This window comes from Trichogramma pretiosum, unplaced genomic scaffold, assembly GCF_000599845.2.
Source record: "Trichogramma pretiosum strain Unisexual culture from Peru unplaced genomic scaffold, Tpre_2.0 scaffold25, whole genome shotgun sequence".
Taxonomy (NCBI): domain Eukaryota; kingdom Metazoa; phylum Arthropoda; class Insecta; order Hymenoptera; family Trichogrammatidae; genus Trichogramma; species Trichogramma pretiosum.
The window spans coordinates 378676-404478 of NW_019641621.1; the positions used below are offsets into that span (position 1 = coordinate 378676).

At 38.5% G+C, this 25803-nt stretch overlaps 2 protein-coding genes across 10 annotated transcripts in view; one reads left to right on the plus strand and one right to left on the minus strand.

The window, feature by feature from the left end:
• The window catches only part of LOC106654177 (calmodulin-binding transcription activator 2), a 66842-nt gene extending 61723 nt beyond the window's left edge, over positions 1 to 5119 (plus strand). Inside the window, exon 16 of the mRNA XM_023458871.1 lies at positions 296 to 5119. Coding sequence (XP_023314639.1) covers positions 296 to 446 — 151 coding nt within the window. The 3' untranslated portion in view covers positions 447 to 5119. The remainder of the gene's footprint in view (positions 1 to 295) is intronic.
• Positions 5120 to 9245: 4126 nt separating this feature from the next.
• LOC106654178 (RING finger protein nhl-1) overlaps positions 9246 to 25803 on the minus strand; it is a 37251-nt gene continuing 20693 nt past the window's right edge. For 4 of the 9 annotated variants that reach the window (XM_014373918.2, XM_023458868.1, XM_023458867.1 and 1 more), the window contains 11 exons: positions 25116 to 25521; positions 24165 to 24466; positions 23683 to 23984; positions 22777 to 23164; positions 19355 to 19510; positions 14937 to 15470; positions 13036 to 13101; positions 12462 to 12524; positions 11796 to 11966; positions 10833 to 10977; positions 9246 to 10762 (listed from right to left, as the gene is read on the minus strand). In XM_014373918.2, the coding sequence (XP_014229404.1) occupies positions 10049 to 10762; positions 10833 to 10977; positions 11796 to 11966; positions 12462 to 12524; positions 13036 to 13101; positions 14937 to 15470; positions 19355 to 19510; positions 22777 to 23164; positions 23683 to 23984; positions 24165 to 24466; positions 25116 to 25521 (3247 nt within the window). In that variant the 3' untranslated portion in view covers positions 9246 to 10048. The remainder of the gene's footprint in view (positions 10763 to 10832; positions 10978 to 11795; positions 11967 to 12461; positions 12525 to 13035; positions 13102 to 14936; positions 15471 to 19354; positions 19511 to 22776; positions 23165 to 23682; positions 23985 to 24164; positions 24467 to 25115; positions 25522 to 25803) is intronic. The other 5 variants (XM_014373919.2, XM_014373920.2, XM_014373921.2 and 2 more) reach the window with 5 other exon arrangements.

Consider the following 25803-nt stretch of genomic DNA (forward strand, 5'->3'; position numbering starts at 1 on the left):
TGACCTCAAAGCTCGTAGCAATAGTAGCAATACACTCCCCTTCTCTGATTAAATTTAGAATTTTCAATTTTTCAGCCAAATTCATAACTTTTCTTTTTTTTTTATTGGAGTTTTAGAAATTTTCGACCGTCTTGAACCGCGTATAACGTAAACTTATCCGCGTATAACGAGACATCGTCGCATTTGGCAATCCGCGTATAAGGGTAAACCGCGTGTAAGGAGGTATGCCTGTACCATAATACAAAAGTCGTTTTCTCTGCTTCTCGACGCCGCCCCCCGTCGTGCGTCTTTGCAGACTGCAGAGCGCCAGAGCCGTCGCAAGCGAGAGCGCGAGCCAACCGGCGGAGCCGGACACTTCCAGGGTGGCTGCTGTCCACCCAAGCTGGCGCTCATCTAGCCCAGGTGTCGGTCTGGCAGTCGACCCGTGTCCCGAGATGACCTACTAGTCGACTGTCAGTCGAGCCTACAGCAGCAGCTTACGCCTACGCAGCATCAACATCAACATCAACATCAGCACCTACGTCATCATCAACAGCAGCAGCAACAACAGCAGCATCTGGTTCATCATCATCAGCAATCGAGCATGTTCGAGCTGTCGCCGACTCTGCGCAGTCAGACTGCCGTTTGAAGCACGAAGAAGAAGAAGAAGAAGTGAAACGAAAACACCAAAGCCAAAATATAAGAAAAAACCAAAGAATAATCGAGAAAACGGTTAATTACTTTTCGCATCTCTTTAATTATTACGTAAGAAAAAATAAATAAATAAAATAATACGATTATAAATTTCTATAGATTCATATGAGAACAAAAAAAAAATTAACAATAACTCACACACACAATTACGTAATCGCTAGGGCAATTTTCTACTTTGAAATTTTTCGGAAAACTAATTCACCGAAAAGATAAAAATAAAAAAATTTCTTCCTTGACTAACTACTACTACTACTAATACTACTACCTACATACCCCCGCGTGACGTTGACGTACGTAGATCAACAAATCCCCTTCCAACTATAGGCCTCGTAAACTTTTTATCCCTTACTTAATTAAAATCTCTTTATACTACCGTGTGCCGCGCTGAAAAGGAGCAAATTTCGCTCTCTCTTTCGATCTCGCTCTCCGCGATATATATATATTATATATTACGAAAGGAACTTCGCTCGAGCCTCTCTCTCCGGAGTAAAAAAGCGAGAGTACGCGAGAAAAAAAAATACACCTCTGCTTAGTGAAAAAATTTTTTATACTAACGCGATCTGAATAAAGTGCTATACGTAATTCGTTATTAATTACAATTTCTCTCGTAATATATATATGAAGATAAGGTGCGGTGCACACGAGGAGCTCCGAGTAGTAGGGTAGGGTAGACGGGGGGGGTCACATAAGAAAAGCTTTTCTTTATGGTATATATATACCCGATACGCTCGGTAATGCGGCCGATCGGATATATATACACGTATAAAACACAAAAGCAGCGTAATCGAGTACCTGAAAAATTTAAAGCGGACCTGCCGAAATATATTGTTAGCCGCCGCCGCCGCCGCCGCGTCGTATGTATAGCAGCATTCCCGCGTGCGTAACGACACGTTATAATATTAATAATCCAACTCTCTCTCTGCACCCGCGCGCTCCGACTCTCCGAGACACGTTCGTAAGAATAAAAAAAATAATAATAATAATGAAATTCGCTTTTACTCCTAGGTAACGGTGATCCTATAACGATTGCGTAGGTACCGTAGTTCGAGATATTATATAGACGACTTGGATAGATAATTGAAAAATGATAATAAGAACAACACAAGGACAACAACAATTACTATGTAACAACCACAATAATAATTGATATACAATAATTCGATAGGGTAGAGTAGAGTAAATTTTAACCATACCTTTTTCGCAGCAGTTTCGGATGCGTTTTTTCCAAACATTCGCTTTTCGCGGAAGCGCAACTACCACGACTATCTCTGTCTCCGTCGCAGCCCATTTTTAAAATGAGAAAAAATTTTAATCGACGCGAAATTGCGCGTCGGCATTATATATAAATATGTATAAAAATCAAAGTTGAAGACTGTAGATGGCGATTAAAAAATCACCGACTCGAGCGCGCTCGTTTATTTGCGGATCGTTGATCCGCGGTTAAAATTTTACAATATAATGCTAGAAGCAGCTCTGCGATACAAATCCACGTCTCTAGTAGATAAATATTCGTTTTTTTTTTATATTTCGCTTGTACATATAATGTTTATTCGTCTGTTAAAACTTAAAAAAAAAGAAAAGCAATTGTAATATATATACGGTAAATCACTTGTTAACCGCGTTGGGTTTTTACTCTCAGCTCGCGTGTGTGCGCGCGCGAAAAGGTGTGCAGCGGCAGTCCCGAGTGCAATATAAAACCGTAGAGATTAGTTTCTAAATCAACCGTTATCCGGTATAAGGCGGCTGTATTACGAGAGTCGATTGTTGAGTCATTCGAGAATTATATGCGAAGTTCTTTGCCAAGGCGGAGGAATCGAAACGTCACGAAAAAAAAATACAATAAATAAATAAAATGAACGACGTTTTTTTAAAAAAAATAAAAGTCCAGCTGCAGCGCGACGGCTTTGACTGACGTGTTCGAGGCGTGCTTAATCGAGCAAATATATACAACATTACATCAAGTAATTTCATTATTATCGTTATCTAGCGGATATCATCGTGTTCATTATCATGTAGGCTTTTGTGCGTAACGCATATGATCGGCTTGGATATAAAACCCGATTACGTACGTATAACGAAGAAGGGGGGAAATGAAAAAAATCTAAGGACGATAATTCAGTCGTAGTTCAATTGTACGCGTCACAATTACACTCACACAAACACATACACACACAAACACAATATAATAAATGAATATTTTAATCATAAAAAAAACGTTGAAAATCGAACTGACTTTTCTAGGAAGTTTTCCTCCAGAGGGCGAAAGTTGGTTCGATCGACGCTATTGTTTCTATTTTTATACGAAGACACGTTCAATATCGCAGGATGACCAGCAGAGAGTCAGTTCGAACAAAATCGTCCATACATATAAACGTGAATTTGTCTCGATCGAATATAATAACAAACCCAATGCAAGCTCGATACCGATGACGAATAGGTGCGTTGAAAGGCAAGTCCGCGACCTCGACGTAATTCAGAAAATTCAGAAGAAATATATGTACGCGGCTGCCATATAAGTCGCTGGAAATGGACTTTACACATGCTCGGTTTATAAGATAGAAGAAGCGAACTCGGTCGCGAAGTCCAAGTATCAGTTCTATCCCGTATAAATTACGGCTTCGAAATAAAAGGTAATTGGTGCTACACACACACAGACACTTATACACATACACCAATACGGTGCACTCTGCAACGCAAATCGGTAAATAAGTACATACATACCTTATACCAATCTTAGATAGATTGACTTTTTTTTTTGTATATTCCGGGGCATCGCGCGTATAATACATGTACGTACCACGAGATATCTCGGGCGCGAACAAAAGAAGACGAACGAGGTAATATAAAGTTCGCTCGAGAGGAGCCAAACAGAAATAAGTTTCAATATTATGGCCTTTTCCTCGTGCGCGAGAGCGAGAGAACAAACCGATTCCGAATGATTTAAATCGCGCCACAGTGTTTTAAAGCTCGCGTTCGTATAAAGATATAAAATTCGAACTCGCGCGCGCGCCGCAGCCAACGACGAATCGAGATTTCATCGATGCCCCGCGCAGCGCGTGAAGCTAAATGTAACGATTGGTGCAATACATACACAGACACCCACAGACACATCTTTTTCGAATTTTTTTTTCAATTTGCCGAGCGCTTCGAAATATTTCCTCGGTGCGTTTGTGATATTTACACGGGAGAAAGGTAATTATAATGGCGCGGCGCAAAGCACCAATTAATGTCGTAGACAAAAAAAATAAATAATAATAATAACAATGATTCACTTTTAGGATACTTTTTCACGTGATACTAACACATATGTATACATTTGCTCTTTTGAATATTTGCGAAACGAGGCGCGTAGCGAAAAAAATAAATGAATAAAAAAATTAAAATATCCCAAGGCGGTAAATAACCGCGCGCGGCGTGTACCGCGACGGTCTTTGATATATCATTACGATAACGAGAATAACTAGGATTATTTAAGGATAATCGAAAACCTTTCGAGAGGAGAGAAAAATAATTAAAAACTCGCATCCAAGAGGCGATTCAAGTAGTATGAGTTTTACAGCTTCGGAATTTTTCATCATCTAAATACTCCAAGGGTTCATTTGAAAGAAGAAAAAAAAATAATAAGAATATTATATATATAGCTAAATCTCCAATGAACTGCATAAGAATTCCATAAAAAATTTTTTCCAATATAATTCTTATATAACCGAATCTCTTTGATCTTTTTCTTAAACAATAGTTACTTAAAATAAAATTATTACGAATGAAGTAATATTAAACATAGACAATTGTGAATAAATAGCAAAGACTTTACAAAAACATATTTGTAATGTGTTATAGAGTAACGAGCTTTCATATTTCTATAAGAAGTTTAAACATACGAATAGAACAAATTTATAAATTCATAGGAACGCGCAGCCTCGTCTGAAGCGAAGATTCCAAGCTATTCTAGATATTTTTGCAATTGACAAAGAATCTATCTATCTATCTATTATAAATACAGTGTAAAAATATGTATGCGCAAGCGCGTATATGTGTGCGTGTACGAGCGTGTGTATGCATGAGAAAAAGCGCGCCTGAAGAGGTATGCCTGGGAAGCGCATACATATATCATTAGGAAAGACAAATTTTTAAATAAATATATTATTATATATAGATTCTTGATAAAGAAACGAGGAGAAAAATAGTTAATGCAATAGACTTTCGATTTTTTCGATATCTTCTTCGATTTTTCCCGCTTACATACAAAATGCTAGAAAAATGATAAAGAGAACGAAAATATCAACGAGGAAGGCCTTTTTCCAATTAAAATTAAAAAAAAAATAAATAAAAATTATTCATTCACTAAATACGTACACGAGCTAAGATTGACAGGTGGAAAAGGGGGGTGGCTAAGATTTTGTCATTAGCGTATAAATAATAATAATAATAATAATTAACTCTGCCGCGCCGTCAAATCTGCGACGGAACGATTTTTTCCAGAAGTTGCTTCGAAAGGGTTTTTGAAAGTAAGTCGGTTTCGAGAATTTATATATCCTGTGACTTGCACCTATACCGCTTTTATCTCGCTGTGCCTACGGATTTGACGGTATGCAATATTGTACAGCAGTCTCGACCTTATACAAATTGTACAGATGGATGAAAACGAATGAGCGAAACTTGAAGAAAATTATTTCTGGCATGCGTGCTCGAACGTCAAAAAAAAAAACGGATAAAAAATGAAGATTGAAAAGTTTGGCACAATTAATGTATAAGCCGAAAAAAGCCCTGCGTTCCTGTTGGTTCTTAAGAAATAATACAAAAAAAAAAACATGATAATTTACATTGTGATAAATCTCATAGTGATCCAAGAAAGTATTTCCAAATATGTTCGTTCTCGCTGTCGAGTTTTTATACCCCGGAACATCTTGATCGATTGAGAAACGCAAGAAAAAGATTTAAGGATCGGAGTGAAGTGTATAAATAGTTGGGGCATAGGTGCTTACTGCAGGATTTTCTTCCTTACAAAAATTCAACTTGTACATATATACTTTAGTCTTTCTCTCGTTATGACTACCGAATTTTTTTGCTCTTCCTTCTTTTTTTTCACTTAAAAATCTGCATTCAGTCGAGATGAAATAATTTTTCTAACGAAATCGCATAATTTGCCTCTCGAAATGTAACTCCGGTTTAACAAAGATAAAGCCAATCTGGCAGCGATTCAATCATTCGCCGACATTTTTGGCAATGGGCGAGGTGCATTATTTTTATTGGCATAGGCTACTCGTTTTTTGCGGTCATTAAATTTGCACCCATCTCGATAAATTAAGAAATTGAACTTTTTTATTCGCCTCCGTGAATTCTTTACTTGGTCAGTAAACATAAAGAAACGGATGTTAATGGTAATGGACAAAGAGCCTGGACTTTTGCAATGTGCCGTATATGGATCGCGCGAGGATCAATTTCAACGAGCATTTTCATGCTACCGAGTCTGACGATTTTACCCTATTGATAATTTGCTCTACATTTTTTTAAAGCTGCTCCGTCGATCGAGGTAACACATAAACACTATGAAACATTATTTTAGAGCAAATAATCTTGGACGACGAAAAAATTATAGACGAGGATTAACTTTACGTGGAAGCCACGAAACGAATTTAATACTATTTAATGATAATTCAAAAAACACCATAACTTAAAAATACTAATGAATTGATAAAATCTACGATTATGAACTTTATTGATCAAATCGATTAAATAACCTTTTCTCTCTAGGAGCTGTTCAATCGGTCGAGAATTTTCCTTCAAATAATGAATAGACAATTAAATAATCGATAAAGCTCAATCATAAAAAATATATAATAAACAGTTTTGAATAGATGACAATCAAATTTTGATTATAAAAAAAAATTTGCGACCTTGGACAGCTCTATCTATAAGATTTGTATCGTTAGATAATTATAACACTATTTGAATACAAAAAATCATGTTTATGATTGCCAAAGCAACCAATATTCACAAATCCAAACAAGTATTTTTTGATCATAAATAAAGCCATGAGTAGAATAAGTTGAATAGTATGAATTGCATGGCGAGTACTGTTAAAAAAAAATCTATTATTACTTTTTTCCAAATTTGAATGAAAGAATAAAAAAAATGTACAACAATTCAGAATGATATTTTGGAGGACAATGAGCATGAGAATGTTCGTTTATGACCTTAAATTTAGGTCGATAAAAGAAGAGTTTTAAATTAATAAACTTCCAGAGATTGTAATGTTTTTCTTAAAATTTTCTTAAATATTTCAAAAAGTATTATTAATATAGGATTTCCGCTTTATGAATTTCGGTGATATTGACTTGAAGTTTTTGGAATATCCAAAGATTTTGAATCGGCACCATTAAGTTAATGATTTTCAAACAGAGACCCGTGAGCCTTCGTATGCTTACTAAAGATTTCCGTTTATTAAATCAAACTCGAAATTAAAATAGAAAAATACATGCCGAATCGAAATCCATAACTCGGAAATTCAATATTCTTGACTCTTTGAGAACTAAAGGAAGAATTTTCACTCAGAGGGTTATCAAAGATGATCTGCTAATACGTAGAAGATGCATAGCCTAATTGCTACCATTTAGTCCGATTTTTGCTCTGTAAAAATGAAGCATAATTCATAAAGCAGCTCGAATTCACGAAACATACGTAAAAAATGACTAGTACTTATAAGATTCTGAAATTTGCTTGTTTATTCGAGAAAGTATGGAGGCAAGTCAGGATTCTTTTATCAAAAAAAATTATAAAATTATAAATTTTGTTAATCAATAAAAAATCATTAGGCAAAGATGATTAATAATTCTATAAAACATATATTTCAATATTTCGAACGTAACTTGATAGAATTGCAAAAACAAACATGTAGCGCTCACGAAAAGAAATATAATAAAATATCCTAGAAATCGATGATACGAATTAATTAACTTAATTAAAGTTTTCAAAGATTTGCAAACGAAAAGTGGTGTCATCGAAAGATATTAGTAAATTATAACTTAAACATTCGAGCCCTATTATTGCGCTAGAAGTGCCGAATTCGTCGAGTACTCGAATAAGCTTAACCATCCAAAAGTATGTATCCCTGCAATTGAAAAATTTCTGCTAAAACAATCTTAATAAATACTAATTTTTTGCTACAGTAGCAGAATTTTTCTTCTGTAGGGCATTAAAAGGTCATGAAATATTAAAAATAACAAACATAAAAGATTTTAATACAAAAAAAAGTTAAACGAAATGGATAAAATAAAAATGGATAGTTAACACTTATTATATCATCTACTTGTCCGTCCGCTTGTGTCTGACGTCTATAAAAGATTTTGAATCATCCGTTCAATACTCATAATGATTAAAGAAAAAAAAAAAAAATAAGGAAAACCGTTGAAATGTTTTCGACTAAGTTTTAGATTTAAGAAAATATCTCTTTAAGGTGGAACCAATGTACGTTGAAAAAATTTTATTCTGAACATGTAATTTTTTCATATTCAACGACTTTTCTACGTAATAAATTATAAGCTTTTAGGTAATATCAATGGGGATGAATGATAAAACTAAGCGATCATTTTTGTACTCGATTATTTCGGCACTTCATTTTTTCTCACTTGACTTAATCTCTTCGGATTGATTTCAATTCTCTATTATATATTGAAAAATTAGAAACTGAGAAAGGAATTCCTTCGAATGGTAAAATTCCGATATCCAGTTCTATGGTGAATACAACAATTATTTCAGTGATTTATTGTAATTGATTTAAAATCTATCAATCGAAGATCGATGTGAAGCTTAGACTGCGTGTCGAGGTACGCATAAAGTGTATAGAAGAAAAAATTCTTTTGTTATTCGAAAAATACAAATATATCGAAGTTTATATTCTCTTCTTCTAAAATTTTAAATGTTAAAGAAGGATACGTTCCAAAGTTGTTTGGGAGGATGAAAAATTTATTACAAATCTTATCGATTTATGAATTATTTGCGAATTCGTCGTTGCGTTCAAGAAGCAAAAAAAAAACACAGCAGAAAAAAAGAACAAGTAAAAAAAGTAAAATCATTGCGTGTATCATGATTTATTTATGTACTCGATGACTAAACGTTCAACTAATGTAAATAATGAAAATATTTTATCTACATATTTCTAATAAGGGGGTATTGTGGATACCACATATTGCGGGGGTGCGCGCGAGCCAATTAACCTACGGCCCCGCGCGCCCGTTTCTTTTTACCGATTATAATATAGCATTATGATTAATTACCATGCATTGTAATAAGTTTGTGTGACGATCGTGTTCTACAGACTCACACCAAGGCATCTGGTGCCCCCCCATTGTTACACCATTTCATCATTGCATTTAATAAATTATATATATTTATTGACTTATAGCTTCTATTGACAAGTTCATTAAATATGCTTATTACGAACCCCGTCCCCGCCCTCGTCTCTTATTATTACGTATATGTACCGCGAATAATTATACGGTGATTGTATTATAATAGCGACTCGGTTCGTGAGAAAATAACAAGAAAAATTGTCAGTTGAAAATGTTTTCATTAATGATTTATTCGAAGCATACAAACAGTACAAATGTTGTGTGTCGTCATTTTTCAAAAGTAAAAATAAAAATGTGTTCTTCGTATCTTTTATATTATTTTCACTATATAGTTCATAAAGTAATGTGAACTCGGCGCACTTTGATTATCCTGTTTTCTTGTTTTGTTCAATATATAAATTGCACATACCACATACCGTAAATTGATACTTTTGAAAATTCACAACGATATAAATTATAAATTATAATTCGAACGACAGACACTCAGTGTATAAATTTTATTTCCTATTTGTCTAATTATGTTTTACAAGCATACAACTCGTACCAATAAATAAGAGCATAATCAAGAGATCAGACGGATTGACACTCGAATTTAATTCTCCTTCACGATGAAAAGCCAAGAATTCTACATCGGGCCACAGCTTTTATAAAGAAAGTGAAAATCCCTGAAATCTTTTTTGTTCGATTACGAGTTATATGGATATCGATCGAGTTTTTTTTTTGTGTTGCGTAATGATAAGAAAAAAAGAACAATCCGATTAAAATAATTCAACGATCTTGATCAATTAGAAAATTTCGCGAATCTTTTTCGCTCGCCTCGACGAGAACAAACAACTGAGAATACGAGAGCGCAATGAACGTGGCTCGTTGAGGCGAAGAAAAGATAACGTTGTTGATTAGAAAATTTACAATAAAAAGATTCAACAAGTTTTGTCGTAACGACGAAAAAAAGCTGTGCAGGTGTGTGTGTACGCGCGTCATCATCATCATCATCGTCATCGTCATCAGAATATCTGCACGCGATGATTCTCGCGATCGCAGACGACGATGTTGCCGGCCGAGGTGACGGCTACGCCCTCGAGGCCCTTGAACTCGCCGTCGCCGCAGCCCCAGTTGCCGAAGGCCTTGAGGAAGGCGCCCTCGGGCGTGAAGATCTGCACGCGATTGTTGCCCGAGTCCGCCACGACGATGAAGCCCTGATCGTCGACCGCGACGCCGCGCGGAAACTTGAACTGTCCCTCGTCCGAGCCCTCGCTGCCGAAGGCCTTGAGCACCTGGCCGTTCACGTCGAATATCTGCACCCGATGATTGTTGCTGTCGCTGACGATGACGCGATTCGTGCTGCTGACCGCGATGTAGTGCGGATGCTCGAGCTGGCCGCGGCCCGAGCCGCAGCTGCCGAACTTGCCGACGAACGTGCCGTCCGACTGGAACACCTGTACCCGATGGTTCTCCTTGTCGCAGACGTAAATGAAGCCCAGTGCGTCGGTGGTGATGCCCCAGGGATAATTGAAGCGGCCGTCGGCCGAGCCCTGAAAGCCGAAGGCCCGCAGGAAGCGGCCCGACGGGTCGAACACTTGTATACGGTGATTGTAGCGGTCGGCTATGATGAACTGGCCGATTCGGTTCACGGCCACGCCGGCCAAACAATCGAATTCGCCCTCCGCGCTGCCATACGAACCGAACTCCCTCACAAAGTTGCCTTTGCCGTCGAAGACCTGAAAAAAACAATGTGAGTATAAAGAAGAGGTGCAGAGTCATCGTACGTTATTGCAGGCATGTACTCACTTGAACGCGATGGTTCGAGCTGTCGGCCACGACGATGGAGTTGTCGGGGCCGACCGCGAGACCTCTCGGCCACGTAAAACATCCGGCCTCGCTCCCCCGCATCCCAAATTTAAACAGCTGCCGTTGCTTCAGCAGGTACTTCCCCCTGTGTGGTTTCAACAACAAAAAATAAACAACGCATTCTCATTATATTACATAGTTGAAAAAAGCCAAAAGGATCGGGTGTATAAAAAAAAAAATTTTTTTTTTTTTTCTTTTCGAAAATACATCAAAGTGGGAAAAGCTTTGCACGCGCGCAACCGTCAAATATGAACGCGAGGCAGCGGCGGCAGAGCTGCTTTCCCCGGAGCTATAGTCGTCGTCGTCGTCGGAGCTGCAGAAATTTTGGCACCGAGCCCGCGATCCAAAAAGGTCTCTCTTTCACTCCTATCGGATGAAGAACGAGAGAAAATAAGAAAGAGAGAGAGAGAATCGCAGAAAAAAGGCTCTGACGTCATCGTGTCTCTGTACTACTTCAACGCGCGCGCGGGTACTGGTATACACTTTTTTTCCTCTCTCTTATACCATACTCCTCTCGACGTAGCGCGTAAGCTGCACGTTGAGCGGTGGCGGCGGCGGAGGGAAAACGAAGAGTTTATTTCGTGCTATCTAAGCAGAAATCCATTTGGCTCGGCGAATAGTCTTTACGTCAAGATTAGATTTCAGATTTGATATTTGCTTCTACAATACGCCGAATTCTCATAACCGCCGTGCTGTGCTGTGCCGCTACCTATATACCCGCGCGCACGAAAAATCACATGTTTTTTCGTGTCTGCGGCGTGACGTCTCGTTCCCTATTTTTCATTTTTATAATCGCCGCGTCGTTCGGAAATCATTTTGTCACGCGCGTTCGATGCATATTTGTTATTTTTTTATTTATTTTTCTCCAATAATGTAAACAAAAAAAAAAAAGATCGTGCTCACCTAGTGGAGGAACCTGCTGCCGCGGGTATAGCGGGAGCTGCTGTAGGGGACGTGGGGGAGCCTGACGGGTTTTTTTGATCGTCGTCAGAAGATTCGAAGGAGGCTTGTCCTGCGTTGTGTCTCAGAGGTAGCCCTAAGGATAGTCTTCGTGAGGCCGAACTTGCGCTGCTGCTACAAAAAAAAATTCATATTTTTCACGTGAGCATGATGGTTGTCTCTTACCCCGACATTGGGATGTTTTTTTTTTAATTTACAGCGGTACACACCTTTACGTAATATGTTAAAGTAAAATAAAAATGAAATACTTAAAGTTATTATTATCAAACTATATTTACAACTAATATATACACATGACAATTATACACGCATTATTCAATTGTAAAATCTAAATTATATGCATGGAGATCTTTATCGCGATATTTACAGGTAGGCATTCGTGCTCACAAGCTGCGGGGCAAAATTATTTTTGCTGCATTTCATTTCTTTGCTATTGCTATTTTAGAACAATTATTCAGTCGAAGTTTTTCATTACTTCTTTGAATGGAGGGTATAAGGGGATTACAGCACAAGGTTGCAGCAATTAAAAATTGCAATGATCAATAAAGCTTTCGTGTCTCAAATGCAATAAATCTGTAAACGGGGATTTTTGGGGGGTCAGATTCTTACCCCACGTGATATTTGTTTTCATTCAATGAATTAGATGCACCATTGAGTTTATCTCCCAATCGTCTAGAAAAAAATAAAAACTCATTTTTGGTATCTTTCATATGACTGCAAGGAGCATATTAAATGTCAATGGAAAGATTATTCAATTTTTCTACATATGATCACTGTTTTTAGTTTAAAAAACCTCGATGAGTATTAAATACACACGACGAATCGACATATTTATATCATTTTAGTTTGAAAGGGGATGAACATATTTTTTTTTATAAAATGAAAATTAAAACGATTATTACAAAAATGACTATTATTTGTCAGTTGAACATTTTCTCAATAATTTCGAAATGTATCTAAAAATGATGGGATTTTAAGTGCACTTCTAATCTACCCAAAAATCATGCACCTTTATCATCAATTATATACAAGTTGAAGGTGGCCCTTTCAAGAGAAAAGCAACCTTATGGTTAACTACAACAGGTAAGATGTTCAATGTTGATGAAAAAAATCATTATTATGGTAGGAACTTCGGAAAAAAATCATTTTTCATCACTGACATACAAGAGGGAATTTTTCTTACCCGCCCACACGATACTTATTTTCTTTCAATAAATTAGATAAGGCACTGATTTTATCTTCCACGCGTCTAAAAACGAAATAAAAATGTGTTTTAGTTCAATTTGCGGACGTTTTGAGCCGCTTTGAAAAAAGCAAAATTCAATACATAGTTTGATTGTTCAACAAAAAATGCTTAAAAAATCGTCGTGAAGTAGAAATGTTGTTTTAATTGGTATAAGTATTCTGTTGTTATTGCGTTTCGTTCGTATATAAATAGTTTGTTATTTCTTTTAAACAATTTCACTGAAATGACATCAGAAACTGATTTGAATGTTGATTATGTATGATTTTTTTACATTTTAAAAATATTAATAAAATTACGATGATTAATGAAAAAATAAATCTATGTTTGCAGTCTATTTACATACAACTGCGATTCAATTTATTACCATTTATAATTTAGTCAAAAGTAAAAAGCTAATGCTGTTTTTTTTAAGCAGTAATTTTTTTTTTAATGCTTGCGTTGAGTTAAGAAAATTTGATTATATTTTTCAGAATTACTTCTAATCTGACTCAAATATTAGTAATTGTGTTAAAACGAAGTTAAACAAATTAGAAAAAAGTATTTGTAGCATAATTAAATTACTGCGAATATTCTTGTCAAAATTTATTTCGAATACAACTTTAATAGGATAACAATTGACTTATACTTCAACAACATGAGTTTGAGTTGTCAGATTTACAGTGGAAATTGTTTTTTTATAAACATCATGCTTGATCACAGTATTGAACTTGAACGGTGTCTTACGATAATCAATATCTATAGCGTCTGAAAAAAGGGATAAAAATACTAGGTTAGATTCGCTACAAATGATGAATCATTGAGAATTTGTACTAAGATTATACGACATTCGATTTTATCCTAGATTCAATAAATAATCGTGTAACAATTACTACATGATAAAACGATAAGTCAGATTCGGAAGTATACAATTGTATATATACTCTTTTAATTAAAACGGATTTCAGTCTAAAATAGAAATTAAGATCAGACTCAGTTTTGGTCTAAATATATCTGGATTAAAGGTAGAAATTTGGTTTCACTTTGCTACCCATTGTAGAAATGCATAACATTTTATGGCTATTTTTTAGAAAAAGAAGTTTCATGGTCATTGAGACTAAATATCATAAACTTACAAAAATTAAACGTCTTTCCAACATTTAATGTCCATAATTTTCCACGTTTTTTCAATGACATGATATGAACATACCAGTAATAGATCATATCATCATACCTGTGCTTGATTTATACATTTATTTTTACTTTGCAACTTGCAGATTTAAAAATAAAAATTTTTGCCATCTAGTGGTGAAGGCTTGAAGTAATATTATCGTATTTGAAGTGGTTGGAAATTAGATCATTTAAAATGTGCTTAATATATGCAACATCATTGTAGCAGAAAACTTGCCAAAAATATGTCAAATAATGTTTTTAAAAAATTTAGAGTAGTGATTATTTAGTTATTAGGCCATTTTTAATGTTGAGCACTTCTACTAGAGTAGTTTTCCTCTTTCTCAATAAATTAATAATTATTATCTAAACCATACAAAATTTAATTCTTATTATTATAATAAATAGATCTTTCCTTGAACGAAGAAAAGAGAAGAAAAAAATTAAAACCATACCCCGACCTTTAATTCAACTATGCTTGAGACACAAAAACTAACTCCAATTTATCTAGGTAGTGTAGTTTTGATTGAGTAACAGGGTGAATCGTATTATTGTATAATGCTCTGCTTCGCTGTCGCATAAAGTACTATCAAAATTTGCGTATTTCAGGATCAAAGTATACCGTATATACATTTTATAAAATTGTCAGTATAGAAGACGAGAGAGAGAAAAGTCTCGTCGCGGTACGTTACCTTGACGATGGCATGGACGAGGCTGTCGAGGGCGGTTCTTTGTCTTTGGCGGAGGAGCGGTTACCGTACTTGTTTTTGAGATATCTGGCCCATGAGCTGAGCGCGGCGCCGTCTTTCTCGGCGCCGGGACGATCGCGATCTGGACTGGCCTCCCGCGACTTGAGCGCATGGGTGCTGCGCGACCTCGCCAGCTCCGAGCCCACGCCGTACTTGGCCGCCAGATAGGCGTTCGGGGACTGGGTCGTCGGCGAGGGCGGGTCCTCCTCTATGTCCAGGTCCTCGCCACCGAAGTTGTGGCTGCTGCGCGATCTCGCCAGGCGCTGGCGCCTCTCCTTGATCGCCGCGTAGCGCGACCTCGGCGACATGCTCGAGTCCTGCTGGTTGCTGGCGCCGCTGCTGCTGCTCAGGTCCAGCGGCTCCGGGATTTCGCGATCGTGTCTGCTGCTGAGATTGCTGCTCGGTTGATTGTTGCGAGAATCCGTCGAGTTGTTGCTGCTGTTCAAGGCCGCTTGAGATCTGCTCTTGTTCAGAAATCTGAAATATTGCCAAGAAAATCGGGAATTTTTCCGCGGTTATTCATTGTTGCGTGCTGCCCCCTCGAGAGGTGAATTTTCTTTTTTTTTTTTTTTTTTGGATNAGGTGAATTTTTTTTTTTTTTTTTTTTTTTGGTTTTTTTTTTGGTTCACGATGATGGTATGTGCATGATGATGACGCTGCTGCAGGCCAATCAATCGTCACATGCTTTTGTATGCCGATACTATCCCACGACGTTTTTGTGGTAGAGAGAGATTGAGATAGAAGAGAGAGTGATCTGATATGACTTTTCAACGTGATTCTTTCATTTCTTTTCGATTTACAAATCGTCCTAAAGAGCGATCGATTATTATCATTATCTCTATAATGTGCGAGAAATGCTCAATGACAGTTGGCGAGCTTTTTGTTTCAGTAAAGAAAAACAAGGAATAAATAACAAAACGTTGATCAAATTTTTTTTAACGTACATGTGTTTGCGTGGTTATGCAAACGTCACAAGCTATTTGTTTTTAGTGTCTTAATAAAGCAAGATTCTGTGAATGACAGATTTTTTTTTTTGAAGATTCGTTCGTGGTAATACATCGGTATACAGAGTAAAAGCATTATTCCATCGTAATCGGCGTTAGTGTGGATCGTTATTGATTAACAAATAAGCATTAGTTATTATTTATTATTTACTAGGCGACTGACAACGCAGTTTCGAAATTTCGTACTTAAAGGCAAAACAAGCCTAGCGCGTCATCGTTTTGGTAACTTCGTTTTCTTTTTTACGAGCAAAGAAGGTTATTTTTAATAAGCGGTGGAATCGACTGCACAAAAGAAAAAAAAAAGAGAAGAAGAGAACGGTAGAATCAAGGACGGTTTTTGTAAAGGTAAATAAATAAAGCTCGTTTAACACTGACACGTTAACTTTATTTACCAATCCAGCAAGAGAGAGAGATGGTTCAAAATGTTCATAGCAAATTTCGTCGTGTGTACAAAATATTTACGTAGCCAGTAGTTTCGGGCGTGAGCATTATATAAATGTTTTTAATATTCAGCCGAGACATTAAAATAAAATTCTAATGTACTTTGGTCGAACCGTCTTTTGAGAATGTAATTAATCTCGTTTGTAACACACAAGACTCTAGGCTCTCTTCTTAACTTTTTCTTTTATTAAACACAAACACTTTTTTAAACAAACAGATTCTAAAAAAATAAAGGAAAAAAAAACAGTCTTTCGGTAGTTTAAAGTGGTTTTGGATGTCAAATCACATAATTATTAATCAACATTTAGAAAAACATCTACAAGACTATATAGACATTATCTACGTGAATTAAACAAAATATTTACAATTTTTATTGATCGCGTTTCATCGAAGGATTTAATCAAAGCATCGAAATCACAATGAATTGATTTTCCCAAGTATAAAAATAATGTTATTGAGGATAAAGACTTTATTCAGTAATTAATCAATGGATGTCCACAAATTATTATTTAGAGTCGGCAATACAAAACGCGTGCCTTTCAAATTTTTATTTTTCTTTTTTTCTTTTTTGGATGAAACTCATCTGTTATCAATTTCATGATTGGAACGAAGTTTATAAAAAATCGTTATGTGTCTAAATCATAATGGTTGCTTGAAAAACAATAACTTATGAATCAGACAATAAAGCAGAAAAGACGAATTTCAAAAGACTGATTGGTAATAAATGATGCTATTGTGACGGATTAATATTTTGAACGATGTGAATATAAATTAAAATATGAAACTATATAGGAATTTTCAGGAATGCAATGAAATGATACATGGTAGCTGTAAATGCTTTCGTTTCAATTTAAATGCAACGTGGCCTGTCTCTCCGTTATATATAAAATACAATGCAAAAATAAAAAATTAAAAAACCCCAAGTCAATTGAAATTCGAGCTTCTATAAACAAGTTGCTAATCAAAAGAAATTGACGTTTTCTCGGTGCGAGATGTAATCAATCCGACGGCTCATAGATCTCATCGATCAATATATAAAATATATCTTCGTCTCGATTATTTGTTTTTTTCTTTTTTGTATATAATAATAATAATATCAATCACATAAACATATTGATTAGAACGCTACAACACAGAACGGAAACACAGAGTACGGTGGTTACCATTTTCATGGGTAAACTCGCGTCGTTCGTCGCGCAATCATTGTCGTCCTCGGGGCGATCGTTCCTACTAATCTTAGTAGCGCCGTCGCACAAGGACGCTGTCAGCAAAGCACCACCACCAGCATCGGCCGTCGTTACGTGATCATCGTCATCATCCCGTTCCGGCGAGTTAGCGGCGACTTCGATCATTCCGCTTGACTTTCGATCGTCGTCGTCGTCGTCGTCGTGATCGACGACAATGACCCAACCGTTTTCGCCTATGCTCCACCTGCGGCCTTCCACCGCCGCAACACCACCACCACCACCTCCGCTCAACGTCTCGACGTTATTGCGTATTTTGGTCCGGTCGTTATTATTGTTAATCTCGTTTTTTTTTGCATCGTCGTCCATCGTCCTTTTATTATTATTATTATTGTTATTACCGAAGCGCGCGTCGTCCGTGACGAGCTGATCGTCCGAGACGACCCAGCCGTTCTCGTCGAACAGCGACGCCTGATCCTTGACGAGGATGGCGGCTTTGGTGAAGGACGAGCGACTTCGGTCGCTGCTCACCGACGACGTTCTCGGCGACGACGACGACAACGCGTCGTCTACGTTATTGTCGTTGCTATTCCCCCCGTCACTATTTCTACCACCACTACTACTCTCAGTGTCATTATCATCGTTGTCACTGTGCAAAACGTTATTTTCGTTAGTTATGGTATTTGTACCTCTTTGATCCTCGCTAACAGTTTTATTGACGCTTTCGGCGTCGTCGTCACTGCTCGCGTCATCATCATCATCATCATCCTCTTCATCTTCTTCTTCTTCGCTCTCTTCTTCATCATCATCATCATTGCTGTCTTGGTCGTCTTCGTCGCTGTCGTCGTCTTCGTCGTCATCATCATCATCATCATCGCTATCATCATCATCTCGGACGACGTGCAGCAGATTCCGATCCAGCTTTCGTCTCCTTGGCCACTCATCATCATCATTATCATCGTCTTCGTTCCTCGTCTCGTCAGCGATAGTGTTATTATTGTCCTCAAGCGAGGTCCACTGTTTGCCCTCGATAAAAATTTTAACGCCGACCGACGGCCTACTACTCTCTGCTGCCGCCGCTGAACTCTCGACACTCTCGCTATTGCTATTATTATTGTCATCGTTATCGAGCCCCGCTAACTCTTCGCGACTCTGATGGGTGCTTTGTAACAGTCGATGCGCGTCGTCGCAACCGCCACTACCACTGCTGGCAGTAGTAGCGTTTAAACAATTATCATTATTACGATTACTCGTTAGATCACTGTCCACGTCGCCGTGACGATTATCATTGTTTTTTAGATCGCTAGGAACAACAACAACTGGCCTATCGCGTTGACTACTGACGCTGGACGAGGACGATGAGGACGCCGCCGCCGCCACCGCTTCCCCATCGGACAACAACAACAACCGTTCGCTTTTTTTGTTTCTATCGACATCGCTATCGCTCGCTACGTCGTCATTATCGTCGTTATCCTCGTCCGCCGTGGACGACGACGACGATTCAGAGCTACTACTACTTAATGCGTCGTTTTTATTAATTGCGTCGTTATTATCGTCGTCGTAGCGGTCCGCGTCGTCGTCGTCATCGTCTTCGTCGACGTCAACGTCGTCGTCATCATTGTCGTCACGTACGGTAGTAGTAGTAGTTAATGCCCTAGAATGAGCGTTATGATCCAGGGGATTACTGGAATTAGAAACGAAGTCGTGAATTGTGCGGTCGCTTGTTACGAACCTGCTGGTGTAGCCGCCCGGCGTCGACGTCGACGACGTGGACGAGGACGAGGGCGTCGTCGTTGATGCCGCTGCCGATGACGATGATGCCGTGGTACTACTCGCCGGCGGAGTCGTTGTCTGGGCTGGACTGCTCCTCGGAGTGCCGTACCTGCTGCTGAGAAGAAACAGACAGAAAAAAAGTTGAGGTGGCCGTTTAACGAGCCGATCTTTGGATTTTTTGGTGTTGTTGTTGTTGTCAGTTCACTCGATGTTAGTTCTGGCTCAAATTGATTGATCAATTTTCAAAGACGAGTGAAATTTTTATTTACACTCAGTGTGTCTCTGAAAGTTGCTCATATGCAAAATAATTGCTGTTGGGTAAAATGATTAATAATTAATGTGTTAAAAAATTATTAGCCAAAACAAAATTTCAAACAAAATCAAAAAAAATAAACTTCGACGATGGCAATGAAAAGAAATTAGAGTTTTTAAAAACGTGTTAAGAGACAGGAAAAGAAAAAATCGTATGAACTAATTAGACGGTAATGACTAATTAAATGCAGATTAGAAATGGAAGAAATCAATAATTAGATGTGTCAAACTCATTTCAAGCGCGCTATATTTTTTTATCACAATAGCATTTGTTGAATAATGAATCACTTATAATAATAAACAATTATTCCGCAAACTTATTTTACATAATGTCGAGTTACGAATGAGTTCGCGTATAAATAATACAATTTTTTTTTTTGTTACAGTTTTAAACTTTTTTTTCCACATCGTTATCACAATTGTTAATAATTTGCACCGAGGTGATAAGTATGTATTTATATATATGTTTACGTTTATACATTTCGTCTATATGGATCATTGATGATAATTCGTTTATTTTTTTTCTGTGCAGTTATGTTTCATTAGTTGAAAATAGTTTCTTTTTTTCCGTATATCGTTTTCGTTAACAGATAATATATATGAATTTTCATTTAATAATATAGAATTAATACTTTTTTTTTTAACAATCAATGTGCAGGTATTCACGTTTACATATTAATATAACGTATATAGTGACTTAGTATTTATCAATGTGTACTGCGATTATAGCTAAATAGGTATTATCTGGCCAATCGTTTGAATTGGCCAAGGCGTAATGTTTATGTATTATCACATACACATATACTTTGTTCGTTAATGATCCAAAAAACAACATTTATATTAAATATAATTTTCTTTTATATAGAGCTTTTTTTTCTTTTCTGGCATCACTCGTACGTCTCTAAGGATACATAGATCTATATTGCACACAATTTTCTCCTTTTTTTTTCAATCGATACTTTCGATATACAATCATTACTCTATGTTACAAGGCGTGTCAGCTTGTAATTGGTACAGAGGCAGAATAAATAAAGGCATTTCATGTAGGTAACATTTTTATTGAACATAATGATAATAAAATAAATTTCGAATTTTTTTATTTTTACACTTTGGCGACTATCAAAGTCGTGAATCATCCATGTATCCTAAAAAAGATAAATTCCTTTTTCTCGAGCTCCTTCTCGACCGTCAACATTGAAAAATATCGTAATTATCTATCGAGAAACTTCGTACCGCGACAACTTCCTAATCGTTGAAAAATCGTCACGGTTTTTTTCGTTAGATGGTATCCTTAGAGATTTGGAGTGAAGCCCATTTTTAGTAAATAGTATATTATTGGTATACATGTAGCGATTCACGCATGATTAAGTACTACTTGTCGATTCAGGACCAGCCTAATATATATATTTAATATTCATATAATATGTTTCGATTAATTATAATACTGAACAAATTAGTTTCCATTGTTAAAGGAATAACACGAATAAAATTTTTCCTAATTGTTAAGACTCGAATTAGTCTTAAAATACCTATATAGAGTTAAAATTAAAGTCATATCTTTTTCAAAACAATTACTTAAAGTGATTTTTAAAAAAAAGAACGTATAAAACAACAATTGGCATTAAAAACTATGTCAAACGGAACCAAGTTAGATTTCTTCTTTTTTTTTATAAAAATTAGTTAATAGCGTCTCTCTTTTTCGTCGGACAAAATACTATTTATATGCGCTTGCCGTTGTATCGTTTAAATATAAACGAGAGATGATGATTCACAATGTCTCCTAGTCATATTACTAAAAAGCATCTTGGTATTTTATGCACGTGGAAATATATGCAGCACAGATATTTCTTTTTCTGTTTTTTCTTTTTCATCGATTTTTTAAAAAAAGGTACATCTGATTTCTAAAAAGAGCACCACCAAGAGAGTAGTTTTGTTTTAGACCATAGGTTCGAGTGGGAAAAAATTCGCATCTTCCCACTTATTTATAATTTACAATCACAATGTAGTAAAAATCATAGTAAGTTTCTTTTTTTCGACGATTTCTGTCCAGTCTGCAGTATCACGTTATACTTTGGTCGATACTTTTTAAGTAATATACACCTGGATCCACGTTCGACATGCGTCTGCTTTTTTCTTCCTCTCTCTCCCACATGTAAATATATCATATAGATTTGATGCATGTAAAATGCAATTCTGTGGCATGTAACATAATCTAGTGTTAAACATCGTATCAAACGTTGTTAATTAGCTTACAAATTAATTCGATTAATGTAATATATGTACGCTTTTATATTAGTAATATTTAGCGCGCGCGCGTGTATATATATAATTCATATCTATATATAATTTATATATCTATAATATAATTTTTATAATATATATAATTTCACGTAATGAATGAAAAGATTTTTCGATCGATTTTCACGCACTTTGTTAATATATTTCAGGTTCCGAGGGTTATTTATTGGCAGTTTCATTTTGTACTGTTTAGTTCAAAAGCGCGCACGATCGAGAGCTTGCGGAAAAAGATCGCTTGTAATCGTGTGGTTAATTTCGTATACGTCTTTACAAGCGATCCTTTCCCTTCACTCCGTCGTGCAATTATGAATTTCAATAAATAAATTTGGTTAGGTTCTTCTTTCGTCTTTTTTGTTATCTATGAATTAGAGCGTGTTCCAGCACAAGAAACGTTAAGTATATATATAGTTGTGTTAATCGTTATGTATAAGCTCGAAATTCGGATCAACCGATTTTCAGGACCAAAAAAAAAAACAAAACAACAAAACACCCAAGCAATCACAACATCAAACAACAACACCGCACACACGGACAATCGGGGTGCGCGCGAGCAGCGAAAGTAATCAGCCAAAGAGAGTCTCGCAAACGCCAATGGCAACTCTGCCGGCGGTTTTCTTAAAGGCCTTCTTTCGGGCTTGGAAAATTCGCTTGGACTCTAGTTTGCGATTAGTCTCGTTCTCGCGCGCGGCCTGGGCGTCGTCCAGAGCCGCCGGCGACGACGACAATAACAATTCGTTGCTGTCGTTCTGCGCATCTGCCGCTGATGCTTGCCTCGTGCTCGGCGAGTCTTCCTTGCTGCCGCGCCTGGCCTCGGCGCTGCGGGCCAGCAGAGGCCCTATGTCGGTGCGCGACATGGCTGACTCGTTGCGTTTGTAGCCACCACCGCCTGTACCGCTGGTACTCAGTGGCGACGAGGGTACGGACGATCTCGTTGGAGTCGCCGGCGTAGCCTCTGGCTCGGAATCCTCCTCGCTCTCGGACTCGGTCTCCTCGGACGAGCTGCTCGTCTCCTCGTCGTCGTCGTCCTCCTCCTCCTCGCTGCGGCTCTTCGACACCGCTGCCGGTGTCGATGTCAGTGAGCTACTGCCGTTGCTGCTGCTGCTAGTTTTGCTTTCTGGAGTGGTTGTGGTCGACGGCGTGGGTGTCGTCGTCCGATTACCTGGACGCAAACAGAAGTCAAATGCCAATGTAGCTCGCCGATCTCGTGTGTGCCGTTCTCTCACCCAACGGTATTATCGTTATTCATTTCTTTCGATTGCGTCATCGAAAAAATAATTTGTACAAAAAGATAAAAAAGCTCGCGTTGAGCGTGTGATATACCGTAAAACGAAAATCCTTGAAACCGCGCGCACGTGGTGGGGTCTTTTACGCGTTGTGCAACGCGAAGAAAGCGCGAGCTTTCGACAAAAAAAGCTCGAGATTTTTAAGTATGGAAACGGGCGGTATCGGTTGGTATTACTCAAAAGTTTTCCATGTGCTCATCTTTCTATTTTTATCGTATTTATAATTTCGTTACGATCGTAGTCGAAATAATGTTGAAACAAAAAAAAAATTGTACAAATCGCCTACCTTTGTCGATGCCGCATGATAATACTCCTTCGTTTTTTTAATAATGATATATATTTTCAAGTGAAAAAAAAATTCACACACGGAAAAATGCACGCAGACGTAATTTACCTAGAAATCGGCTCTGGAACGGTCTCGGTGTAGTAGCGGTGGTAGCAGCGCTACTCGTCACCGGTGACGAGCGATTCGAGCCCAACGATCCGGCTGTCGCGCTACTGCTGCTCGTGTTCTGGGGCGATCTCGCCAGGAACTTTTGTTTCATTTCCTCGGTGGTGAAGGGCGCGCCGGTGCTCCTGATGCTCGAGCCACCGCCGCCGGCGCTCTCGGTGCTGCCCGTCGACTCGGACGAGTTGCTGCGTCCGCCAGCGACGCCGCCGGTACCACTGCCATGCAACTCGCTCGATGTTTTTCGGCTGTAGCACACAAGTGTAAAAGTCAGTATATACAAACAGAAAGGAAAAAAAACAGAGTCTGGGGATCGATTGTTTGCTCGAAGCAAACGAAAAGCACATGCTGCTCTTTGTATCGTGTGCGTCTACTCTCGTGGAGAGTGGGGAGAGGAGCTCGCTCGCTCGCTCGACGACGATGATTACCTCGAAGGGGTCTTTCTGCTGCTGCTGCTACTCGTCTCCTCGGCCAATTCGGTGTCGCGCTCCCGGCTGGTCGTACGCCTGGCGGCCGGACTCGTGCTGGTGCTCGTCGGTGTCGCTGCTCGCCTCTCCTGCTCGGCCAAGCTCTCTTGGACGGCTGCTGCTGTTGCCGCTGGTGTGGGTTGACGCGGCTCACCCGGCGCGTTCTTGTTCAGCTTCTTGATGCGCGATATCTCGTCGTCCTCGCTCACTTGGCGCCCGACGAACGGCGTGCTGCTCTTGTTGCGTCCCTGTCCCGGCTGAATCTGAGCAAATTAGAGAAAACGAGTCGTGGCGTTATAACATCGTGCGCTAACTTTTACCGTGTTTACTTTTCTATGGCGGGGGAGGGAGGGAGGGAGAGAAAGACTAGAGCTAAGTGGTTTTCGGTCGTGGCCTTGACACACTCGACAAAAGCTAGACGAGAAATGTGCGGGCTATATTTCATTTTTCTCTTTCTTTTGGGGGGATCTCTGCTTCTCTCTGTGTACCTGTTGAAAAGTATGTATATGGGGAAATAAGCGGTAGCGATCGTAAACTGAATCATGCAAAAGAAAAAAAAATTATTTAATAATTAAAAATTTCATGTATTTATTTTTCAATAAAAAAGCTATGTTTATTAATGCGATTGATTTTGTTTAACAATGATAATGAATCAATGGTAGTTATTATTTATCGGTTGCCCTGGCACAAGCGACGAAAATCCAGCACATGAAACAGATACCGAGATAATTCGGCGTCAAGCTCTTTCCGAGGGCACGCACGAATTTCTTCAGTGTCTCGGTGTTTGGCTGTAAACAACCGCGTTTTTAACTCGAGTATATACAGCCCGATGCAGAGCGCAAAGAAAAGTTATATTCAAACAAGAAAATAAATAAACGCTAACCATAGCGATAATCTGGAGTTATAATTTACCTGTTGTTTGGGCTGATTAGCCGCCGCCGCGGCAGCCGCTTGCTGCTGCGTTGTCTGCTGCTCGCTCTTCTTGCGCTTGCCGGCGCGCTCGCATTCGTTGAGTTTCTTGATGACTCTGGGCGAGTCGGTCAAGCGGAATATGCCGGAGAGCGGGCCGCGCGAGGCGTCCTCGGTGTCGAGCACGCGCTCCCGATGCTCCCTCGCCGAGTGATGATGATGATGATCCCCTCCACCGCTGTTGGGCGCGTTAAAGCGCACCGACGTGCCGGAGCGGCCCGAGGTCGTGCTCGTGTTCTGGCCGCCGCTGCCGTCGCCGCCGTCCGAGTCGTCGCCTTCCCGATTGCGCATAAAGCGCGACCGGTAGCGGGAACGCGACCGAGGCGCTTCGTACTCCGGGGTGTCGTATCTACAGTATTGGGAGGAGGGAGTGGTAAGGAAAATAAGAAAGGGAATGGAAGAAGAAAGAAAAGATGAGCAATAAGAGAGAGTGCAAGATGATGATTCGCGGCTCGCTGTGTACGATAATGTATTTTTGGAGCTTTCGTTGCGGGTCAAGGCTGTGTATATACGCGGAGATGCCATTACACACACACACACACATAGCACATGTTGTATAGTCAAGCTGCTGCTGCTGCCCGAAATCTATTGATTTTGCACGCTTCTCCGTGTTTATATGAAAAAAAAAGCT